We start from the raw sequence: 22,478 nt of genomic DNA on the forward strand, positions 1-22,478 counted from the left end.
TGTTGCTTGCTTCACACTTTCTGACATCATGATTTCATCTATTCCTCTTAAACTTTCTTCAAATGGATATATAGGAATGTAGAAATTTTCCAGGCAAATACCAAGAAAAAGAGTTTCCAGTAAAGGTATTCTGTGACATAACCTTCTGACTATACCCACGTGCAAGACATCAACCCAAATAAAAGTTTCATATAACGCAGTTGTGTTAGAGGTACCCCAACGACACCCAGATTTGATTATTCACTAGAAGAGCTCACAGGACTCAGCATATAGTTGTACTCATGCCTGTGGTTTGGTATGGGGACAGGCTAGAAAGGCCAATCAGCACAGAGAAAAGGTGAATGGGGTGAAGTCCAGAGGAGACCAAGCGCAGGCTTCCAGGAATCCTTTCTCTATGGAGTTAGCAGGATGTGCTTAATTCCTCCAGCATGAAATTAGGACAGCACAAGTGAAATGTTGTCTGCTGGTACGAAGCTTATGGATACTCAGTGCCCGAGGTTTCATCAAATGCTAATCACATAGGCATCTTCTCCTTAGCATATCCCAAAATTCCAGGTTTCCAGAAGGAAATCAAGTGTGTGGCCTTAAGCACACTGATTGTACTAGCACTTAGGCACAGTGAGCCACTCTTGACCAGGTATGGAATGGTGAGAACCCTCCTTAAATCCAAGATACCAGGGAACAACCAAGGGCCAGTCATTCAAGTAGGATGTTCTGAGGGTAGCCATCTTTGGCCTGCTGGATGAAATCTGTTCTGCATAGGAATTATAGCCCTGACTTAATTTTTGGTGGTGTCTTAAAATTTTCTTTTACTAGCAAGTAATATGATGGTTACCATGGTACTGGTTTCAGTTTCATCATCCATATGAAGTAGTTGTTTGTACAAAAAAGACTAGGGCCATATTAGGTCATTATAATCTTTTTTGATGTGATTAAGCTTTCCTTATGATTCTTAGATACGATCAACATAATTATTTTTGATTTAAAATTAGAATAAAATCTCTTAATTATATAGAAAACCCAGGTTTGATTCCTATCGTGCTGAATCCCTGTTTATAGTTATAAGATACTTGATCATATTAACCAATTGTTTTCTTTCCTAAGTATAGAAATAACTTTTGTATTTTTGTATTTTGCTTTATGTATTTTCATATGCTTCCATATGGGAGACAGTACCCCTATTGTGTTACTTTGATCTCTATCTTAATGTTCAAGGTGACTGTATCATGCGTTAATATATGGTAAGAGTAGCTTCAATGGATACAGTGTTTTGTTGTTGTTGTTTTTTACATTTAGCAAGCCTTATTCATTACAGCAGTTTTAAGTTCACAGCAAAATATCATAGAAAGTACAGAGAGTCTCCATATGCCATACCATGCTCCCGTACACGCCTAGCCTCCCCTGTTGTCAACATCTTGCACGACAGTGGTCCATTTTTAGTAGTATATTTTTTTCAGTTCCTTTGTTTAGTTTTGAGCAAGAGCATGCACATGTGTGAGCAGCAAAGGGGCAGAGAGAGAGAAGAGAAAGAATTCTGTGCTGTCAGCACAGAGCCTGATGCAGGACTTGATCCCATGAACTGTGAGGTCATGACCTGAGCTCAGATCCAGACTTGGACGCTGAACCAACTGAGCCACCCAGGCACCCTGACAACAGTGGAGCATTTTATACGGACACTAACTCATCATTTTCAGGCAAAGTCTCTAATTTGCATTAGTGTTCAGCCTTGGTGTTATGCATTCTATGAGTTTTAACAAATGTGTAATGATGTGAATCCACCTTTGTGGTATTGTGTGAAAGAGTTTCACTGCCTTCAAGGTCCTCTGTGCTGTGCCCCTTTATCCCTACATTCACCCCAACCCTTACCTCCATAGTCTTGCTCTTTCCAGAGTGTCATATAGTTAGAATCATACAGTGGATATCTTTGAATGTTTAGAAAGTTAAAATTCCCTGGTAATTGAAGGTAGGCATTCAAGATATTCTTTGCCTTTGTTTTGTTTTTTTGCTCAGCAGTAGAGGATCTGATGACATTTGCCTTCCATGAAAAAAAGCATGATTTCTCTAGATGTGTGTCACCTAATGGGGAGGGTTGAGAAAAATGACATCATGAACCACTACATAGCACTCACACTGGGATCATCCTCCTCTGTGATGTGCGGTGGGACTAGATAGAGTCTCTAGCAATGGAAGGAGACAGGCTCAAGAGGTTAGAACTTTATCAAACTGGAATGCCAAATCCTTCTTCCTTAACTTCCCATTGGAAATAAGGCCAGGGAGAGACTGTTTGCTATGGTTTGGCCATGCTGCAAAGTACAATAGCTATAGAGCACACTTTGTGAGGGGGTGTTTCGTCCTAAAACTGAACAGTGTCTGCTGAAGAGCTGGGGAAGTTCTGCCGTGCGTGTAACAGCAAAATAAAGATACTCTCTTTTAACTCCTCTAGTAGTGGAAGTCCAGAAAAATCATGCTGGTTTCAGTTTGACATTGTCAACTTAGGATAAACATTCACCTAATGATACCATTTTCCTCCAGCGTCATAGAGTCGGTCAGTGATGGTCATTGTAAACGTCAGTTCACCTGTAGGTGTCAAATTCTGATAAAACCCATTCTTGCTTTTGGTCAATATAGAGGAGAAGGTAAGATTTCTTAGTGCTTTAAGCCTACCAATGGTATAATTACCATTCAGTGTAGTGTGGTTTCCAGGTGTGGTCCCAAAGGAAGACTTTTTCACAAATCATTAGCCATACACTTGTAATTTCCTATGTTTTTTGATTGTTGATTTAACATGTATTTTGCTTTCTTCTCTAGGAGCAGATAAGAATGCTGAGGAAGACTCTATAACCAGGTAGGATTTTTATGGATTTGTAAAAAATGACATTTGTTGGGGCACCTGGGTAGCTCAGTGGGTTAAGGGTGTGACTCTTGATTTCAACTCAGGTTTGTGAGTTCAAGCCCCACGTCGGGTTTTGTGCTGACAGCCTCCTCGGGGTATCTTTCCCTCTTTCTGTGTGCACTCTCAAAGTATAAAGGAATGAAATGAAAGGAAACAAAAAATGAAATGAAAGGAAATGAAATGTATGAAATGAAAATTATGTGTTTCCTAAGGGAACACAGAGAACAAAAGCAGTTGTTGAGTGTTCTACCCTGGACGAGACACTATATCCTATGCGTAACATCTGTTAAGTTAGTCATTGCATAGCTTTGCAAAGTAGCTGTGTTATTGTAGCCTACTTTTTATTACTATGGCAACTGTGGTTCAGGGAGGTTGATTACTCGACCCATGATTCCATAGTTAAGAGTAGCTGAGGGGTTTGCCCGTCAGCCTGTGTAGCTTCCACATCCATTCTCTGGTTCCTCAGAAGCACTGAGATGAAGACACAGATCCTAGGGCAGATCAACTCAGAATGTCAAAGGTAATGATGTCGGAACTTTAATTTAGGGTTTTCTTAAGAAACCAGGTTAGTCCAAGCATTTGCCCTTACATATTTCACCACTAGTGCAAACAAAAGTAATTAGTACAGTGGTAACTAGTCCCTTGTTTTTACCATCAGAGATTTTAAGGTGGATGTCAGCTATGGCCATGGTGTCATGGCTTTTACATAATAAGATCTAGTCAGACAGCTCCTTAGATGTGGTGGTATCTCCTCCTCTTGAGACGATTGAGTTTTCTGTAAGGGAAGGATATCTAGTTGTAGACCATGTTACGTTAATTAAATTCAGCCTCTCTTTTGAGGATATTGCTATATGATTCTCTGTTGCCTAAGTTCCCAGTCTGGTTTCCCTTTGGGCTAGTACCCTTGACTAATTCTAGGAAGCATTTTCTTTTTTTATAGATTTTTTCCCCATGACTTTTCTGTACTGTGTTTTTGCCTTACTTTCTTCTCTGGTTTTCTTGGTATTTCTTTTTTTCCATTAACTTTTCCACTTCTGCCATCTAAGGACTCTCCATATTTCCAGAGTCCAAATCAAAAGCACACTTAGAATCTCAAGATTTAGGGAACGTCAGAGATTAATTCATGAAAATAGCCTCTGGTACTTCAACTTGTGTTTAACCTCCTTGCCCAATGGTTGTTTCCATGGAGAATTTGAAACTCAAAAGAGATTGAAGTGACCTATTTGGATATGATAAGAGACAGAAATGAGATTTAAATTTGGGTTATTTTCTTTCTTTCTTTCTTTCTTTCTTTCTTTCTTTCTTCTTTCCTTCTTTTTTTCTTTCTTTCTTTTCTTTTTTTCTTTCCTTTCTTTCTTTATTTTTGTCTTCACCGTGCAGGCAAATGTTTTAATAATAGAAAGCTGGGGAGCGGGTCTAATGAATACAATGAAGGAGGGTAAGAATCGAATTAGCAGAGGAGACCAGATTTCAAGAAGAACACTGAGTTGGATAGGAATAAGAGTTTTAGAAAAGATGTCAGAAGATGGGGGTTTATGCCAAGTGAGATAAAGGTGAATGACAGGAATGAAGGACCCAGGATTAGGGGAGTTGCTTAGAAAGGCATATTCAAATAGAGAGTTCAAGAGGGTCCTGACCAGGTTTCTGCTTTTGTGTCTGTTGGTTTCATTGAAGGTGCGAGCATACTTCAGATTTTCTGTTGAGAGAGATTGAAAATGATTTGAGCTGCTGGGAAGAGTCTGTTTACAGCAAAGAGAAATAGGATATCATCTACTTGCACCCCCACTTAGGGAGGATGGCTTAGATCCTCTCAAGGAATTGGGGGTTGGATGTGGAGATTCTGAACTACAGAGATGTATGGCCCAAGGCAAGCTGTCTCCTCACTCCACCTCTATTCCTGAATCTGTGATGCCCTTCCCATGTACCTGTAGGGCTGGGTAGAGGTAAGACTGACTTGTCAAATCAGTAAGGGAGCTTCATCTGGATAGGTGATAACATGCCTATGTTGAGGTGACTGTGTGGATGACTGAGACTCCCAATTAGCTTGTTCTCCAGGAGCAGGACATGGCTCCTACCCTCGGTCATTTGAGCCCATCCTTCTTTTAGGAGTCTGTGCCTTGATAGGCTAAAGATTGAAAGGTTGGAGAATGCCACTGAACCATGCTGAAGAGTGATGGAGGAGTGGGAGCTCATAGGGAAGAAAATATTCAGGCAGCGAATAGAGAAATAGAGGCACAACTACCGGGACCATTTTGATCGCAGTCTCTCTCCTTGGGTAGCTGAATGCCCCTGAAGGTTTTTAAGGACTTGATAGTTATTATGGACCTCAATACGGCAAGACCAGTGTAGGAAAAGAGTTGGCCTTGGGAACTTTTAATCTTTTAATCTCTAGTTAGTACTTCCACTCATAACATAGAAACCTTCACTTTCGTATATTTACTTAAACGCAGGTCTACCTGAATCACAATGTAATGTGTGATGCGACAATTCTGGATGTTCCTCCATGCTCGCCTTAATGTAGCTCCCATCTGTTAATGTATAATGCTATTACGATATCACTGACTAGATTCTCTATGGTGTACCTTTGATCCTTGTGATTTATTCATTCTATAACTGGAAACCTGAACTTCCCTCTCCCCTTCACCCACTTTGTCCATCCCCCCACCTCCCCTCCCTTCTGGCAACAGTCAATTCTCTGCATTTATGGGTCTGTTTCTGCTTTTTCTCTGTTTGTTCATTTGTTCCCTTGTTTTGATTCTACATAGAAGTGAAATCATATAGGATTTGTCATTCTCTGTCTGACTTATTTCACTTAGCCTCATACCATCTAGGTATATCCATGATGTTGCTGATGACACGATCTCATTCTGTTTTATAGCTGTGTAATATTCCAGTGTGTGTGTGTGTGTGTGTGTGTGTGTGTGTGTGTGTGTATGGGTGTGTGTGTACGTGGTCTGTTCATGTATTTTTGGACACTTGTGTTGCTTCATATCTTGTCTATTGTCAATAGTGCTATAATAAAGATAGGGGTGCATATATCTTTTCAAATTAGTATTCCATTTCCCTTGGGTAAATAAATACCCAGTAGTGGAATTACTGGATCCTATGGTATTTGTATTTTTAATTTCTTGAGGCCCCTCCATACTGGCTTTCACTGTGGCGATACCAATTTACATCCCATGACCAGTGCACAAGGGTTGTTTTTCTCCACACCCTGAGCAATGATTGTTGTTTCCTGTGTGTTGAAATTGAGCCATTCTGACAGATGTGAGGTGAGAAGTCATTGTGGTAACGTTTATAGATTTAATTTTCAACCGTTTCGGAGAATTCCCTGCCTCTCACACTTGGTTATGGAAACTCAGACTGGGTCTTTCCTGGAGATTTCACAGGTTAGGAGAGGTGGAGGCAAAATAGCGAACTGAAAGCTTTTTTAAAACAGGGTCCAAAGTATGAAAGACCTGTACTCTGGAAACCGTGAAACACTGATGAAAGAAATTGAAGATGACAGAAAGAATGAGAAAGCCATCTGATGCTTATAGATGGGAAGAATACATATTTTTAAAATGTCTACACTACCTACCCAAAGCAATTTACAGATGTAATACAATCCCTGTCAACATACCAACAGCATTTGCCACAGAGCTGGACAAACAATCCTAACCATTGTATAGAACCACAAAAGACCTTGAATGGCAAAAGCAATATTGCAAAAAAGGAAAACTGGAGGTATCGTAATCTCAGATTTCAATTTTATTCCAAAGGTGTAGTGATCCAAACAGTATGGTTGGTACTGGCATAAAAATAGTCACATCACTCAATGGAATAGAACCGAAAACCTAGACATAAATCCACAACTGTATGGTCAGTTAATCTTCCACAAACAGGAAAGTCTGTCCAGTGGGGAAAAGGCAGTCTCTTCACCAAATGGTGTTGGGAAAACTGGACAAGCCACATGCCAAAGAATGAACCTGGACCAATTTCTTTACCATACACAGAAATAAACTCAAAATGAATTAAAGACCTAAGTGTGAGACCTGAAACCATAAAAATTCCTTGAAGAGAGCACAGGCCGTCATTTCTCTGACATTTGGCTGTAGCAAGATTTTACTAGTTATGTCTCCTGAGCCAAGGGAAATAAAGCAAGAATAAACTATGGGGACTACATCAAACTACAAAGCTTTTGCATAGTGGAGGAAACCGTCAAAACTAAAAGGCAACCTCTGGATGGGAGAACATATTTGCAAATGTTTTGCAAATCCTGTAAAGGGTTAGTATCCACAATGTATAAAAAATTGATACAAGGCAACATCCCCCCTCCAAAAAAAAAGCCCAGTTTAAAAATGAGCAGAAGACATAGCCAGACATTTTTCCAAAGACAACATGCAGATGGTCAACAGACACATGAAAAGATGCTCCCCAAAACTACAACGAGATACCACGTTCACACCTGTCAGAATGGCTAAACTCCAAGACCCGAGAAGCAAGTGTTTGCGAGGATGTGGAGACAAAGGAAACCTCTGGCACTGTTGGTGGAAATGCAAATGGGTGCGGCCCCTGTGGAAAACAATATGGAGGTTCCTCAAAAAATTAAAAACAGAACTCTCCTATGATCCAGTAATTGCACTACTGGATACTACCCAAAAGAATACAGAAACACGAATTCCATGGGACACACCCCCCTCTGTGTTTATTGCAGCATTATTTCCAATAGCCAGCACAAGCGTCCATTGACAAACGAGTGAACGAAGAAGAAGTCCTATATGTATGTATGTGTGTGGATATGTATACACACACACACACACACACACACTGGAATATTACTCAACCATAAAACAATGAAATCTTGCCATTTGCAATGACCTTGATGGTGCCCGAGAGTAGTATGGTAAGCAAAGTCAGGGAAAGACAAATACCATAAGATTTTACTCACGTAGTATTTAAGAAACAACAAATGAGCAAAGGAAGAAAGAAAAGGGAGAGACAAACCAAGAAACAGGCTCTTAACTGCAGAGAACAAACAGAGAGGAGGTGAGTGGTGGGAGGGGTGAAAGAGGTGATGGGGATGAAGGAGTGCCCTTGTCATGATGAGCACGGGGTGAGTATGGAGTTGGAAAATCACTGTATTGTACAACTTAAACTAATATAACACTGGATGTTAATATTACTGGAATTAAAATAAAACTTAATGGAAAAAACAGAGGCCAACTTTTAATTATGCCAACAAACTTCGTTGAATAAACAGATAGCTGACCTTTCCCTTAATTTTTAAAAAAAAAATGAACATGGTTTTGTTGTATATTTTTGCTCTAAAGTCTTTCCGACAAACCTGGTCCTGATGATTCATGGCCTACATCAACTAGCCAACACTTCGATTTTGGTACCAAGGTAAAGTACCCTCCTGTGAAACTCACTTTCCTGCTCTGAATTTAGTTTTCTTCCTTATTTACTCTGAAAATTTAACAGTAGCCTGTGTATCATCATTTTATGTGTGTGATGGAAAGTTAGCAAGAACAAACTGGACAGCAACATGCAGAAGAATGAAACTAGAGAATTGTCTTATACCATTCACAAAAATAAACTGAACATGGATAAAGGACCTGAATGTGAGACAGGAAACCATCAAAACCCTAGAGGAGAAAGCAGGAAAAAACCCGCTCTGAACTCAGCTGCAGCAATTTCTTACTTGACACATCTCCAAAGGCAAGGGAATTAAAAGCACAAATGAACTATTGGGACCTCATCAAGATGAAAAGCTTCTGCACTGCAAAGGAAACAATCAACAAAACTAAAAGGCAACCGATGGAATGGAAAAGATATTTGCAAATGACATATCACACAAAGGGCTAGTTTCCAAAATCTATAAAGAACTCACCAATCTCCACACCCAAAAAACCCATCCTCCAGTGAAGAAATGGGCAGAAGACATGAATAGACATTTTTCCAAAGAAGACATCCAGATGGCCAACAGGCACATGACAAGATACTCAATGTCACTCCTCATCAGGGAAATACAAATCAAAACCACACTGAGATACCACCTCACGACAGTCAGAATGGCTAAAGTGAACACATCCAGAGACTATAGATACTGGAGAGGATGCGGGGAAATGGGAATCCTCTTGCACTGTAGGTGGGAATGCAAACTGGTGCAGCCACTCTGGAAAACAGTGTGGAGGTTCCTCAAAAACTTAAAGATAGATCTACCCTATCACCCAGGAATAACACTGCTAGGAACTTACCCAAGGGATACAGGAGTGCTGATGCATACAGGCACTTGTACCCAATGTTTATAGCAGCACTTTCAACAATAGCCAAATTATGGGAAAGAGCCTAAATGTCCATCAACTGATGAATGGATAAAGAAACTGTGGTTTATATACACAATGGAATACTACTTGGCAATGAGAAAGAATGAAATATGACCTTTTGTAGCAACGTGGATGGAACTGGAGAGTGTTAGGCTAAGTGAAATAAGTTATCCAGCGAAAGACAGATACCATATGTTTTACTCTTATGTGGATCCTGAGAAACTTAACAGAAGACTATGGGGGAGGGGAAGGAAAGAAAAGTTAGAGAGGGATTGAGTCAAACCATAAGAGACTCTTTAAAACTGAGAATAAACTGAGAGTTGATGGAGGGTGGGAGGGAGGGGAAAGTGGTTGATGGGCTTTGAGGAGGGCACCTTTTCGGATGAGCACTGGGTGTTGTATGGAAACCAATTTGACAATAAAGTTCATATTTAAAAAAAAAAAAGACTCCACCAAACAACTGCTAGAACTGTTACATGAATTCAGCAAAGTCGCAGGATATGAAACCAATGTACAGAAATCAATTGCATTCTGTACACCAATAATGAAGCAGAAGGAAGAGAAATTAAGGAATCTATCCCATTAACAATTGCATCCCAAACTATAAGATACATAGGAATAAACGTATCCAAGGAGGTAAAAGATCTGTACGCTAAAAAGTATCGAGAGCTTATGAAGAAACTGAAGAAGACACAAAGAATTGGAATGACATTCCACGCTCATGGATTGGAAGAAAAAATACTGTTCAAACATTTATACTCCCCAAAGCAATCTACAGCCTCAATGCAATCCCTATCAAATAACATCAGCCTTCTTCACAGAGCTAGAACAAACAATTCTAAAATATGTATGGAACCAGAGAAGACCCTGAATAGTTCAAGTGATGTTGAAAAAGAAAACAAAACATGGAAGCATCACAATTCCAGACCTCAAGCTATGTTACAAAGCTATAATCACTAAGAGAGTATGGTACTGGCACAAACACAGATACATACATCAATGGAACAGAATCGAGAACCCAGAAATGGACTCACAAGTGTATAGCCAAGTCATTTTTGACAAAAGAGGAAAGAATATCCAATGGAAAAAGACAGTCTCTTCAACAAATGGTATTGGGAAAACAGGATAGTGACATGCAGAAGAATGAAATGGGACCACTTACCTACACTATACACAAAAATGAACTCAAAATGGATGAAAGACCTAAATGTGAGACAGAAAACCATCGCAATCCTAGAGGAGAAAACAGGCAACAACCTCTTTGACCTCAGCCGCAGCAATGTCTTAGTAGACATGTTTCTGGAGAGAAAGGAAACAAAAGCAAAAAACAAAAACAAAACAAACAAACAAAAACAAAACTCTTGGGACCTCATCAAGATAAAAAGCTGCTGCACGGCAACGGAAACGATCAACAAAACTGATGGAATCAGAGAAGGTATTTGCAAATGACATATCAGATAAAGGATTGGTTTCCAAAATCTGTAAAGAACTACCAAACTCAACACCCAAAAACCAAAGAATTCAGGGAAGAAATGGTCAAAAGACATGAAGAGACATTTTTCCCAAGAAGACAACCAGATGGCTAACAGACACATGAAAAGAGTCTCAACAGCAGTCATCATCAGGGAAATACAAATCAAAAGCAGAATGAGATACCACCTCACGCCTGTCAGCATGGCTCAAATTAACAATGCAGGTAGCAATAGATGTTGGCGAGGATGCAGAGAAGGGGGAACACTTTTGCACTGTTGGTGGGAATGCAAACTAGTGCAGCCACTCTGGAAAATAGTATGGAGGTCTGCAAAAAAGTTAAAAATAGAGCTATCCTACATCCTAGTAATTGCATGACTGGATATTTATCCAAAGGATACAGGAGTGCTGATTCAAAGGGGCACATGCACCCCAGTGTGTATAGTGGCACTATCAATAATAGCCAAATTATGGAAGGAGCCAAAGTGTCCAGTGACTGATGAATGGATAAAGAAGATATAGAATAGAATATTATTGCATGAGCCAAAAAAATGAAATCTTGCCTTTTGCAAATATTATTCCATGATCCAAAAGAATGAAATCTTGCCTTTTGCAACAACATGGATGCAAGTAGAGTGTGTTATGGTAGGCAAATTAAGTCAGTCAGAGAAAGACAAGTATCATGTGATTTCACTCATATGTGGAATCTAACAAAATAGATGAATGGAAGGAAAAATAAGATAAAAACAGAGATGAAGACAGTCCATAAGTGACTTGATTAACTCTTCACACACTGAGGACTGTTGGAAGGGTGTTAGGTAGAGGGATGTACTAAATAGGTGATGAGCATTAGGGAGGGCACTTGGTGCGGATGACCACTGGGTGTTATATGGAAGTGATAAATCACTAAATTATATTACTGAAACCATTATTACACTATGTTAACCAACTTGGTTTAACAAAAAAACAACAAAAAAAAAAAACTTTAAAAAGATGGTTACAGACAGAGCACATTCAAAGCCCAGAGTGAGAACACATCTATTCTATTAAAAGACCCTACTATTACATTAAAAGAACAAAACAAGGCTTTGCACATCCTTCCTTTGACTTTCTGATTTCATAACTCCCACTCTAAGTCTACAAAGCATCAGGTATAAGCCAGCTGTTCCCAGGAACCCTCTCCCACTGATTCCTACCTGAGTGCAGTTCCCTATCTGATGACTATTCATCATCAGTTCCAGAGTCAGACAGGCTCTTCAACACCCAATCTTTGGAGACACAAGCATGAGCAAGCAGGTTATTACAGACAGGGGCTCCACCATTCCTGCAACTCCCACTGAGGCCACACTGGCTCAGCCGGCATCACTTGCCCTTCCTCTGGGTCCTCAGAGCTTCCCTGGGCTTGGCAGAGGCAGAGCCCTTCCACAAGGCATTGACCACAGTTGTAAACCTTCAAGCAAGAGAAAGGATCCCCCTTCATCTGGTACTTCCCCAGCTGCACTGGATCATGATAGCTCTCACCTGCGCAAGAAGGGGCCACCTGCGCAAGCTGACATTCCAACTGTTACAGACAGACATAGGGTATGGCGGGTTCCACGAGAAGACCCTGTGCCTGGCTCAGAGCAGCTGCCCAGAAGAACCCTCTGTGAGGGTGGAAATGTTCTGCGTTGTAAACATGCATCTGCCGGGCACCTGAAATGTGGCTAGTGTGGCTAATGACTATGTGGCAAGTGGCCGCTGCCCTGGATAGCACAACTTTAGGATGTACACATGAGGAAGACGTGACCTCCCAGTCCTGGAGGTTTCTGCAGAGGAGCTTGCTGGCCTCATCTGACCATTCATTTGTAGGTTCTCCCTGGGCTCATGCATATGTGGCAGCCACTGCGTGAGGCCCTGGGGATACTTAGAGTGGAAGTTCAACTTCCAGGTCTTAGACCCAGGTCTAAGACCCAGGTCTTAGGGGAATCCCAGCAGGGGCACATTATAAACAGAGTGAAGAGCATGACACCCCCACACTCATGCTGCATGTAATCCAGAGCAGCAGGGCAGAGGGGGAGCACCTCACTGTCCAGGAGCCCACCCTTCTTGTTCTGATCTGGACTAGTGCCTGGGCAGACAGCTAGCATAGTGTGGGGCCCAACAGGCCTGGGTGAACTGAGGAGGGACCTTTCCACCCCTAAACCAGTTCCCAGCCCAAGGCTGTGAACAGCAGGCGTTTATTGGGGCCAAACATGGGCTGCCTAGGGCTGAGCACCTGGGGGATGAGCAGTGACGGAGAGGCTGTCGGTGCCCTTGACCATGCAGAGCTGTGGCTCCTGTGCCCATGAGTGGAAGGAAGGTCAGAGACAGTATTTGGACCTGTCAGTTCCCATACCTTTCAGACAAACTCTCACACTGATGTCCTTGGGCCAGGAAAGAGCACAGCAAGGACTACCTCCATTCTGGGATCAGCCCCCACCACTTTGCTGAGCTCCCTGTGCACTGGAGCCTGTGCCCCTCTCACCTCCTCTGCAACTAGAATGTTCTACAGCTGCCCTGGTCACATGGGATGAGATCCCTTTTGTATGAATGTGTTTCCAGCCAGACAACCCTTGGCCAACAGTGTGTAGACAAGGACTGGCTGTCGGGTGATGGCCGGAAGCAGGTGAAAAGTGAAAAATGGTCCCTGCTGGCCCAGGTGGATCGGGTCTGGGAACGTACTTGTGTCTGGCCTGACCCTGGTTCCATCCCTGCTGGCGTGTCCCAGGTGGGCCAACAGGAGCCCTGACTCCATTGTCTGCTCCTCCCCGGTGTCCACCAATGAAAGAGTCTGGTAGATGGAGAAGAGGCTGGCACAGGAAGGATGCCCCTCTCCCCAGGCTTTTAGGAAGATGTCCGTACGGTGCTCTCACCCGGCATGCTGGCTTGTCCTGCCTCATCCCACCCAGAAGGAGCCCAAATGTCATCCTTGGTGAGGATAAGGCTGGGCCCAGGTGCTGATGCTACAATGATTCAAATAATCCTGCCACCGTGGTGTCCCCTTCTACCCTCACATAGCCTGGATGTCCTTCGTGTCTTCCCTCTGCAACCCCTCAATATTTCCAGCTTAAGATCTAGTCCAAGACCCTGGATCGTGCTCTCACCCTTTCAAGCTGAAGTATTTGAAGGAGCAAGGACCCTTAGAGCCTGGCTGCTGATTTCATTCCTGCATTTAACCACACACAGCAGGCATTATCTTCCACACCCCTGGGATACTAAGATCTTGAGATAAAGGATTTCTAGAAGCGGGAGGATCCTCTTCTCAGATACCCTCCAGAACTGGGTGTGGCATACGCCTGCACCAGGGGCCACCTGCCCCAGCCCTCCAGCTAGGAGGGGGAGGATTCCTTCTCAGGCTCCTTGAATCTCTTTTTGGGAAAGGATAGGAGGGGCAGGAAGGCAGTAACCCTGGGGGAATTATCCCTTTACTGCTGAAGTATGATGGAGCAAGGACTCTGGGATCACTCTAGTCTCAACTCTGGTGGGTGCCCCACACAAGGAGGATCAGGAGCAAGGACTGAAATTATTACTGATGACAAACTCAGCCTAGAAATTCAGGGTTTGCCTCAGAAAGTAGAGGCGTGAGAGAAAGTACTAGGAATTGGGGGTTAAAAGGCCTCGTCTCCCCGTCCAGCCCCTATCCCCACAGCCTGTGCCAACCCCTCCATAATTCATCACTTCCATAAGCTTCCTGTCCTCAGAGGCCAATTAGATACCATTAGGGCTCCTTCTCCTTCATCAGGATCGGTCCAAGTGTCCTGAAGGCAATGAAACAGCCTCCTCAGAGTTGGTCTACCTTGAACTGAAGTCATGATTCACAGAATCATATGGATTCTGAAAACATATTTCCCTTTCAGAATCCTGTGAATGTTTTCCTGGCTAGTAATAGGATTTTTTTTTCAGCCTAAACAAGCTATGTTTGGTGTATAATATACTAACTATATTTAAATTGTCCATATTTATATACTTTGACATACAGACACACATCATGAAGCTCGGTGATGGGATTTTTCTTATGAATGGCAAAGTTCACACCAGCAACTGTGCTCTTTAGGGAAATGTTAATCTAGAGGAACGTAAACTTCTCACACAGAGACCACATACAAGCACATACCTGCTCACTTCACACACTTGTCAGTTCACAAAGAGATTCACCCAGTCTCCATGCACACAAACTCACTACCTGAATGCCACACGAGTGCTTGTAAACACATGAACATGGTTTTTACCCTTTGACAATCCGCTTTGTCACTACATCTGTGACCCTCATTTCAGTGGAAACCCAAAATCAGAAGCACTCCCCTGACTAAAGACAGCAAATGATTGATTCCTGAATACCTACCATTCTCCATGGTTCCAGAGACCACAGGAAACTATAGAAAAGAAAATAGCATAAGGGTAAGAAGGTGAGGCACACTGATTGCACCACTCTTTAGATCTTGGTGATATTAGGATCCAATAGGGAACACAGTGGTTGAGTCAAAGGCCACAAAAGCAAATGAATAGGATGGCTGTCAGAAGTTGTATATTCTGGGGGATGTGTCTCTCAAGTTCACTTAGTATGGAGACTATAAAATTCTTCACCCAAGCAGGGAAAATTGCTGCTGATAAAATTAATCCTAACACACTATTTATCACCAGGTTTGGCACTGCCAGTGGTAAATGTCCCCCTGACCAAGGTAACAGTTGGCAAGAGACAACCACTCACCCCTCTCCCCACCAAGGAAAGAAACCATATCATCTACCATGTATATTGTCACATTTACAACAGAAGTTGATTGGAAAGACACTAAGAAAGTAATTGTGTTCCTCAGGGGAAGACAGGCAAGCTCACCTCACCAGCAGCCAGGTGCCTCCTTACAGGAAAAGCCCACATCTTTTCCTCCACAGGGACACCTAGAAGAACACAGTACACACATCAGTACATTGTTAGTACTGCTCAAGAAAACTCAGGGACTTTTCCTTGATACGAACATGGGCCAGAGCATACGGCAGATTTCCTTACCTTCATGGACTGAATGTGACTGCTGAGCCACGCACAGCAGTTTTCCTTGAAGTGTGCAGTATGAGGAGTTTTTTGAGAATGTAGACATTGGTTATTGTGCAGTGTCAGTGACACATATCCTCTAGGCAAACCCACATCTCTCTCTCTCTCTCTCTCTCTCTCTCTCTCCCGCTCTTTCAATGTGACTGTCTCTTTATGTTATGGCTTTGTCTCTGAATCTCTCAAGAACACACATACACACACATACACACACACGCAGACATACACAGTCACAATCCCGCAACATACACACACATACAGAACAACCCCAAGACTCATGCACACAAAGTCACACCGCACACAAGGAATACGTTATCTTTCTTATACTGTAGAAACATCACCTACTTTTACACCTGGGACATCGGTCTTCCCCCCCCACCCACAAGCACCAGTCCTCCCAGGACTCTGGAATTAGAGTAGCTCTCCAGACTAAAGACAAGAATGCCCCACCTACGTCACCATCTAAACATTTTCCTCAGCAAGAAACAGTTTCCAGGATACATACCTTCTTCCTGTGCTCCTACAGCTTCCTGAATGTTAGGAAAGAAAACACCATCAGGGTGAGATCATGATATACAGTATTTCCACCACTATTCAGTTCTCTTGGTGACTTTAGGATGCAAGATGGGACACAGTTGTTGAGTCAAAGCAAATGCATAGGATGCTTGTTAGAAGTTGATTTTCCTGGGGATGTGTCTCTCAAGACCACTTAGGATGCCGAGTAGAAAATTCTTCACCCAAGCAGGACAAATTGCTGCTGATGAAAAAGATCCTAGGACACTGTTTATTACCAGGTTTTGCACTGCCAGTGATAAATGTCCCCGTGACCAAGGTTACACTTGGCAAGAGGCAGCCACTCACCACTCTCCCCATCAGGGAAAGTAACATTATCATCGAAAATGTATATAGTCATATTTACAACAGAAGCTGATTTGAAAGCCACTAAGACAACACTTGTGTTCCTCGTGGAAAGAAAGGCAAGCTCACCTCAGCCACAGCCTGCTGCCTCCTTTCAGGAAGGGTCCGCTGCTTCTCCTCCTTAGGGACACCTAGAAGGGCACAGAATACACGTCAGTACCTTGTTGGTCCTCCTCAAGAATAACTCAAGGACTGTTGCTTGGTATGAACATGGGCAAGAGCATACGGAGGCTTTGCTTACCTGCATGGAATGAATGTGACTGCTGAGCCACGCTCAGCTGTATTTCTTGCAGTGTGCAGTATGAGGAGTTTTTTGAGCGTGTAGACATTCGTCATGTGCAGTGTCAGTGGCACGTGTCTCCTGGGGAAACACACATCTCTCTCTCTCTCTCACCTGTCTCTCTCTCTCTTATGAGTATGTCTCATTCTCTTTGTGTGTTTCCCTGTCCCTCAGTTTTTGCCTGTCTCAAACACACACGCGTGCGCGCGCACACACACACACACACACACACACACACACACACCACAGTGAATACAGTGTCTTCTCACACTGTAAACATAGACATAGGTTTTCCCCTCGGAAATCTGTCTTTTCTCCACACCCTCAAGCCTCTGTCCTGCATGGAACCTGGGTTCAGGGTAGCTCTCCACACTGATGCCAGCAGTAATGCCCGATCTTCCTGACCATAACGATTATTTCATCATTTGGTTAAGTGTCGTACTCTTGATTTTGGCCCAGGTCATGATCTCAAGGTGTCTGGGATCAAATCCCTGACTGGGATTCCACCCCGCTCCCTCAATCAATCAATCAATCAATGACCTTTTAAAAGTTACCCAACAGACTATGTAAACTGATGCAGTCACCATGAAAAAACAATATGGAAGTGTTTCAAGACATTTAGAAAAGAAGTGCCATTTGATCCAGCAATCCCACTTTGGGATAACACATCCAAAAGTATTGAAATCTGGTCTCCCGAATGTTCTCTGCACTCCCTTGTTCTGCATTCACAAAAGCTAAGATAGCGAAACAGCTGAAGGTCCATTGATGAACAAATGCACAGAGACAATGTGGTCTGTCCATACAATGGGAGACTACTCAGCCTTAAAAAGGAAGTAAATCCTGTCATTTGTGACAACACGGATGGCCCTGGGGGACTGGTGTTAAGTGAAATAAGCCAGAAACAGAAAGATGAATACTGCAGGATGTCACTTACATGTGGAACCTAAAATAGTCATATGCATAGAAACAGAGAATAGAATAGGGGCTGGAGGGAGGGGAAAGGGAGGCAGTGTTGGTGTTCAGGGCACCAAGTTTCATTTATACAAAAGAAGTCAGTTCTGGAAACCTGCCTTGCAACATAGGGCCTGTGATGAACTGCTTGAAAGTCAGTAAGAATGTGTTTGTAGGTTGAGTACCCTTACCACGAAAGAAAAAGAAGACAAGCTCCAACAGACATGGTGTGGGCAAATACCTTTATCTGGGTGAGACAGTGTAGAAATCAGTGCAATCCAGTCATTGAGAGGATGGGGTTGGTGCCTGTTGGACTGTGCCTAAGTTCCCTATAGTGCACAAAGAAAACTTTCTTAGAGTCTGCTTATTAGTCTTATGGTATGAAGTTGAAAGTGATTAAATGTAGGAAAACCCTTCAGAAAAAAATGACTGATGGTTCAGAAGCAGTGTGTAAGTGTTTAGTCACTAAATGTCTGGAACTTTAATCTAAACACTTGGTAGTGGTTGAGTCTAGAGTGGTGACTTGGATGGCTACAGGACAAAGGAGGATGGAAGCTTCCTTTTCATCCTGTCCATGGCTAGGATGCTTTACAGCTCATGGGGAAGGCCTGTTACCATCTCCTGGGATCCCCATATCAACCCCATGGGGCAGAGAGGGCAGGGTCTGTGACCCATATTTTCTGTGAGAGATTAAGTGACTCACCAAGATTCACTATTCTGAAGAGTGGGAGGTCCAGGATGGGAATGTAGATGTTCAGGGACAGAGATCCCTGAAAATCTGGGACCTTCCCAGGGCACCTGAGATCATGCCTTGAACCCCTGAGCCAGGGGGTCCCCCAGTCTCTTTATCAAACCTTCCTCCCCAAGGTCTATGTGGAAGACAGTTGATGCCCTGGAGGAGGTGCCTAAGCTAAGAGAAAAGTGCAAATCCTAACTCAGCCTCCCACCTCTAGGTTTCAACCCCTGACCCAAGGCACAATGCAGTTACCACCAAGTGAAGCCCTTCTGAAGGAGCAGGGGAAGCCCAACAGTGGCCATCCTCCCCCCGCGTCCACACTACCGGGGTTGAAAGGGCCGGCCGACTCCATCTTGTTCTGTGTCCTTCACCTTGACCACACCTCCTCCCCTTGAGCAACCCCCTCCCCCACCTGCCTCACAGAACTCGGACCCTTCCCCACCCAATCGGCTGAGGCCACAGCCATTACCTCACCAACTGCCCCTAGACCCCTATCAAACCTGTGTGCTTTTGAAACTCACTCTCTCTCCCCAGTATCTCACCGCTGCGTCAGTGCAGGTAGGGGATTGAGCTCGAGCTAGCTTGAATAAAGGCTCTTTTGCTTTTACATGGGACTCGGCTCCCTGGCGGTATTTGGGGACCACAAATTCTGGGCATAACAGGGTCTCACAAGGAGCCTTCCCCAATGGCCACTTGGCCACCTTCAGTGGCCAACGGTCTGCTCAGCTCCCAACTGACTCTGAAGCCACCACATTCCAAACCAACTGTCACGTAACAGCTCTGCCAAGAGTTAGCTTCCCTTCAGTTGACTAAGCCTGGCTGAGCAGCTACTGTGAATTAACTGCGAAATTGACCCATCGGGCTGGTGCTTTGATGGTTTATTGAATGTAGGCTGGGACACTTAACGTGGCACTGACTATTGGTCTGTGGAACCATCTGAGCAGCCAGGACTGAGGCCTGGCTGGTGGAGGGCAGGGGCTGTACTGGCTCTGAGTGGGCCCCTTCCCAATTCCTCCTTCTTCCCCCAAATCTGATCTCTACACACTCCTCATCCTTCTTTAGACCCTGCAGTGGCAGGGGCCCATGTCCCATCTCCTTTTAGATGGACCCCTCCATACCCACGGCCTGGAGAAGCCTCCTCCCCCTCTACTGCCATGACTCTCCCTAAGGATCACCCGGACCTGCATTGATCTTTCATCTGCTGTTTACTGTTTTGCAAGTGATTATAAACAACCCTTTACTGAGAGACTAGATTCAAATCTAGGCACAGCAGTCTGTTATTTAATCATAAATCCTTTGTTATGAAGCTCATCAGTTATTAACAAATTGTACATAAGGAAAGCCCACCATTTAAAACCAAACAGTATTATTAACTATGTGCTATTTTTCTACTAGTCTCGCCTTGAGATGCTACCCGGATATATATTCATTAAGCATGTCAGCTATTGGCTTTCATTTACTAGCAAGCAATGGGATAGTTCATTAAGGAGCAAAGGCCCCACTGGAGCATGGGTGAGAGTGTCAAAACGAGGAGGATGGACACCGGGCTAGTAATCAAATGTTTGAGTTCTTATTGGTCATGATCCCTGCAGTGTGTAGTTCATGGGAATCAAACTGTTTTTAGGGCTCATGCTGATAATGTTACCAAATATACTACATGATGTCCCTGAATCTTTTTTCCGTAATGAGTCTTCACACACCACATGCAACGGGGCCTGAACTCATCACCCAGGGAGCAAGAGATGCATGCTCCAGCAGCTGAGTAAGGCACCAGCCCGTTATGTTCCCGATTCTTATCAGATTTGTGCCGTGTCCTGAAGAATGACCACACCGTGAAACTGACTGACCAGGCACTGACCAGCTCTCTAACTCAGCTGTACAAGGGAGCAGCAATGAGGGTGATGGCACAAGGTTCATTGTGATTGGTAGTTTGAGGCTTCATTTTCATTGTCTCACGGGTAGGCTCACAGAACGTCAGCATTACTAGGGCTCACTCGTATTGACAATGCCATCCAACACCTCTAAAGGACCTCCTCAGTCCTTACTGGACTCAGGCCAAGTGCTGAAGAGTAGCTCAGCACTGGCAGAATTTGACCAGGTCTTCCTAACTCGTGCCTCCAAACTTTCAGAATCTTTGAACTGACCAGAACCATGTAAGATTTCTAGACCCTTTTCATATTAGTGACCATGGCAAGTTCTATAATAATCTGGCTGGAGAGTTTCCCTGGGCTATGGGACCACAGAGACTACCTCATAATCACAGACAGCATTTGGGATTTTCCTTGGTCCAGGTGATTCCTGACATACACGCAAATGCTGGAACTCCTTTGCACAGCCAGTGATCCCATGGCTAAGTAGAAATGCAGTTCAGTAGTTAAAGCATGAGCATTGGGACTACAGGCCTGGGTTCACATCCTGACTCTTAGGAGTTCGTGCTCCTGGACACAAGAAGCTCTGTGCCTCAGTTTCTCCTCCTTAGAAGTAGGAAGAGTAACAAACCATCACATATGTTTGTGATGGCATTGAATGAATTATTGCATGTAAAGTGTGCGGTGTATGACAAGTGGTCAGAAAGATTCATTAGAGGGTATAGATATTAAATGAGACCTTACAATTTTGCAAGTTCCGGAGGTGGCTTCAAACCTGGGAGTCTGAGTTCCCAAACCGCTGTTCTATGACACACAGCTGCTTTGCTTTGCCGAAAAACTATCATTTTACCTCAACACAATTTAGTTTTGACAGAATCAGAGGCATCAAAAAAAAAAGTAAAGAAATAAATAAATAAAGGAACACAAAAGAAAAGAAAAAAGAAAAAGCTGTTGGTGACCCCTGGATCCCACTCTCTGTGGCCCTTGACCAGAAATATTCATGATGGTTCTCCAGAGTGATCATTGGATCACTCATTGTATACAGTGTAATTCTGGATAACACCCAAAGGATAAAAGTAAATGTGTGTTTGGGGGCCACAAATTGTTGAAAGTCTCATATTGTTAGGGTCTCTTTTGGACAACTCTTTATGTGAATGAAGGAGCACATCTCCCCAAATACTGAACCCAATACCCCTTTTTGGTATAAGGAGTATAGGGAAAGCGTGTTAAAAACAATGATGGATACCATCCATATCAACCATTCTGGATTCACTCTACATTTCTGTAATGAATAATTTGAATACATACTTTTGGACTTTTAAAAGATCTTACATTACAACAGACATTGCCGTATGTCTTCCCCTAGGAATACCTAGTGGTGACAAGAAAGGGGTGCAGGATATAGTCCATTTTTCTCAATGGAGAAAAAATATCAAGGGAGCTATCTTGATCGAATAACCGAAAATCAAGCGATAAAACAAAACTATAAAACATTCATAACTCTGTACGACCAGACAGAGAGAGGAGATTTTAAACCACGGAAAAATATTTTGAGCAACAGCTAACTGTCCAGTGAGTAGCAGACAGTGTTAAGATCTTTATGAACATACCACCGCAGCAACAATTCAGATTGCCCATCTTCGAAGACGCTAGGTACAGATCTGAGAACTCACTCGCTATCAGATTGCAACTGCTCAGCTCAGAGACTGGCAGTTGGAAAAAAGGGCATCTTACCTCATTTCGTCGCCATGACAACAGAGCTTTCATGGGGAATGCAGTTGCACACCGTCCAACTTCTGCTGTGTGGACAGGTGCGTCTCTTCAGAGAAAGGGGCACCATTGGAGATTAAGTGCTTTTGTTTCAAAAGTTGAACCCTGGTCTCACACATTGTCATTCTCTGTTGAAAATAAATTACATGTGTTTTGCCCAGAATTTGTCATCCCCAAATACTGCCAAGTTAGCACCGCATTGAATTTGCTTCAAAATTGTCT

General features: G+C 43.2%; 1 protein-coding gene and 1 long non-coding RNA gene across 8 annotated transcripts in view; both read right to left on the minus strand.

Moving 5' to 3' along the window:
• LOC145712975 (uncharacterized) overlaps positions 1 to 22,478 on the minus strand; it is a 126,775-nt gene that overhangs the window by 31,451 nt on the left and 72,846 nt on the right. The window lies entirely within an intron of this gene.
• LOC144613874 (uncharacterized) lies at positions 3,408 to 22,378 on the minus strand. 5 transcript variants are annotated; one of them, XR_013551306.2, is made up of 8 exons: positions 22,097 to 22,377; positions 16,721 to 16,782; positions 16,239 to 16,263; positions 15,524 to 15,585; positions 15,032 to 15,062; positions 11,868 to 11,939; positions 4,531 to 4,589; positions 3,641 to 3,668 (listed from the first exon to the last, which is right to left on the minus strand). XR_013551306.2 is itself a non-coding variant. In XM_078435566.2 (7 exons), exons 1-7 carry the CDS (start codon positions 22,251 to 22,253, stop codon positions 3,573 to 3,575), a joined length of 492 nt encoding a protein of 163 aa, XP_078291692.1. In that variant the 5' UTR covers positions 22,254 to 22,378; the 3' UTR covers positions 3,408 to 3,572. The 5 variants fall into 5 exon arrangements, 4 of the variants coding, with proteins under 4 accessions (XP_078291692.1, XP_078291695.1, XP_078291693.1 ...); XM_078435566.2 differs by lacking the exon at positions 11,868 to 11,939 and having other exon boundaries at positions 3,408 to 3,668; positions 22,097 to 22,378; XM_078435569.1 differs by lacking the exons at positions 11,868 to 11,939; positions 22,097 to 22,377 and adding an exon at positions 18,943 to 19,013 and having other exon boundaries at positions 3,408 to 3,668.

This window comes from Panthera onca, chromosome D3 (genome assembly GCF_046562875.1).
Source record: "Panthera onca isolate mPanOnc1 chromosome D3, mPanOnc1 haplotype 2, whole genome shotgun sequence".
In the NCBI taxonomy this organism is placed as follows: Eukaryota; Metazoa; Chordata; class Mammalia; order Carnivora; family Felidae; genus Panthera; species Panthera onca.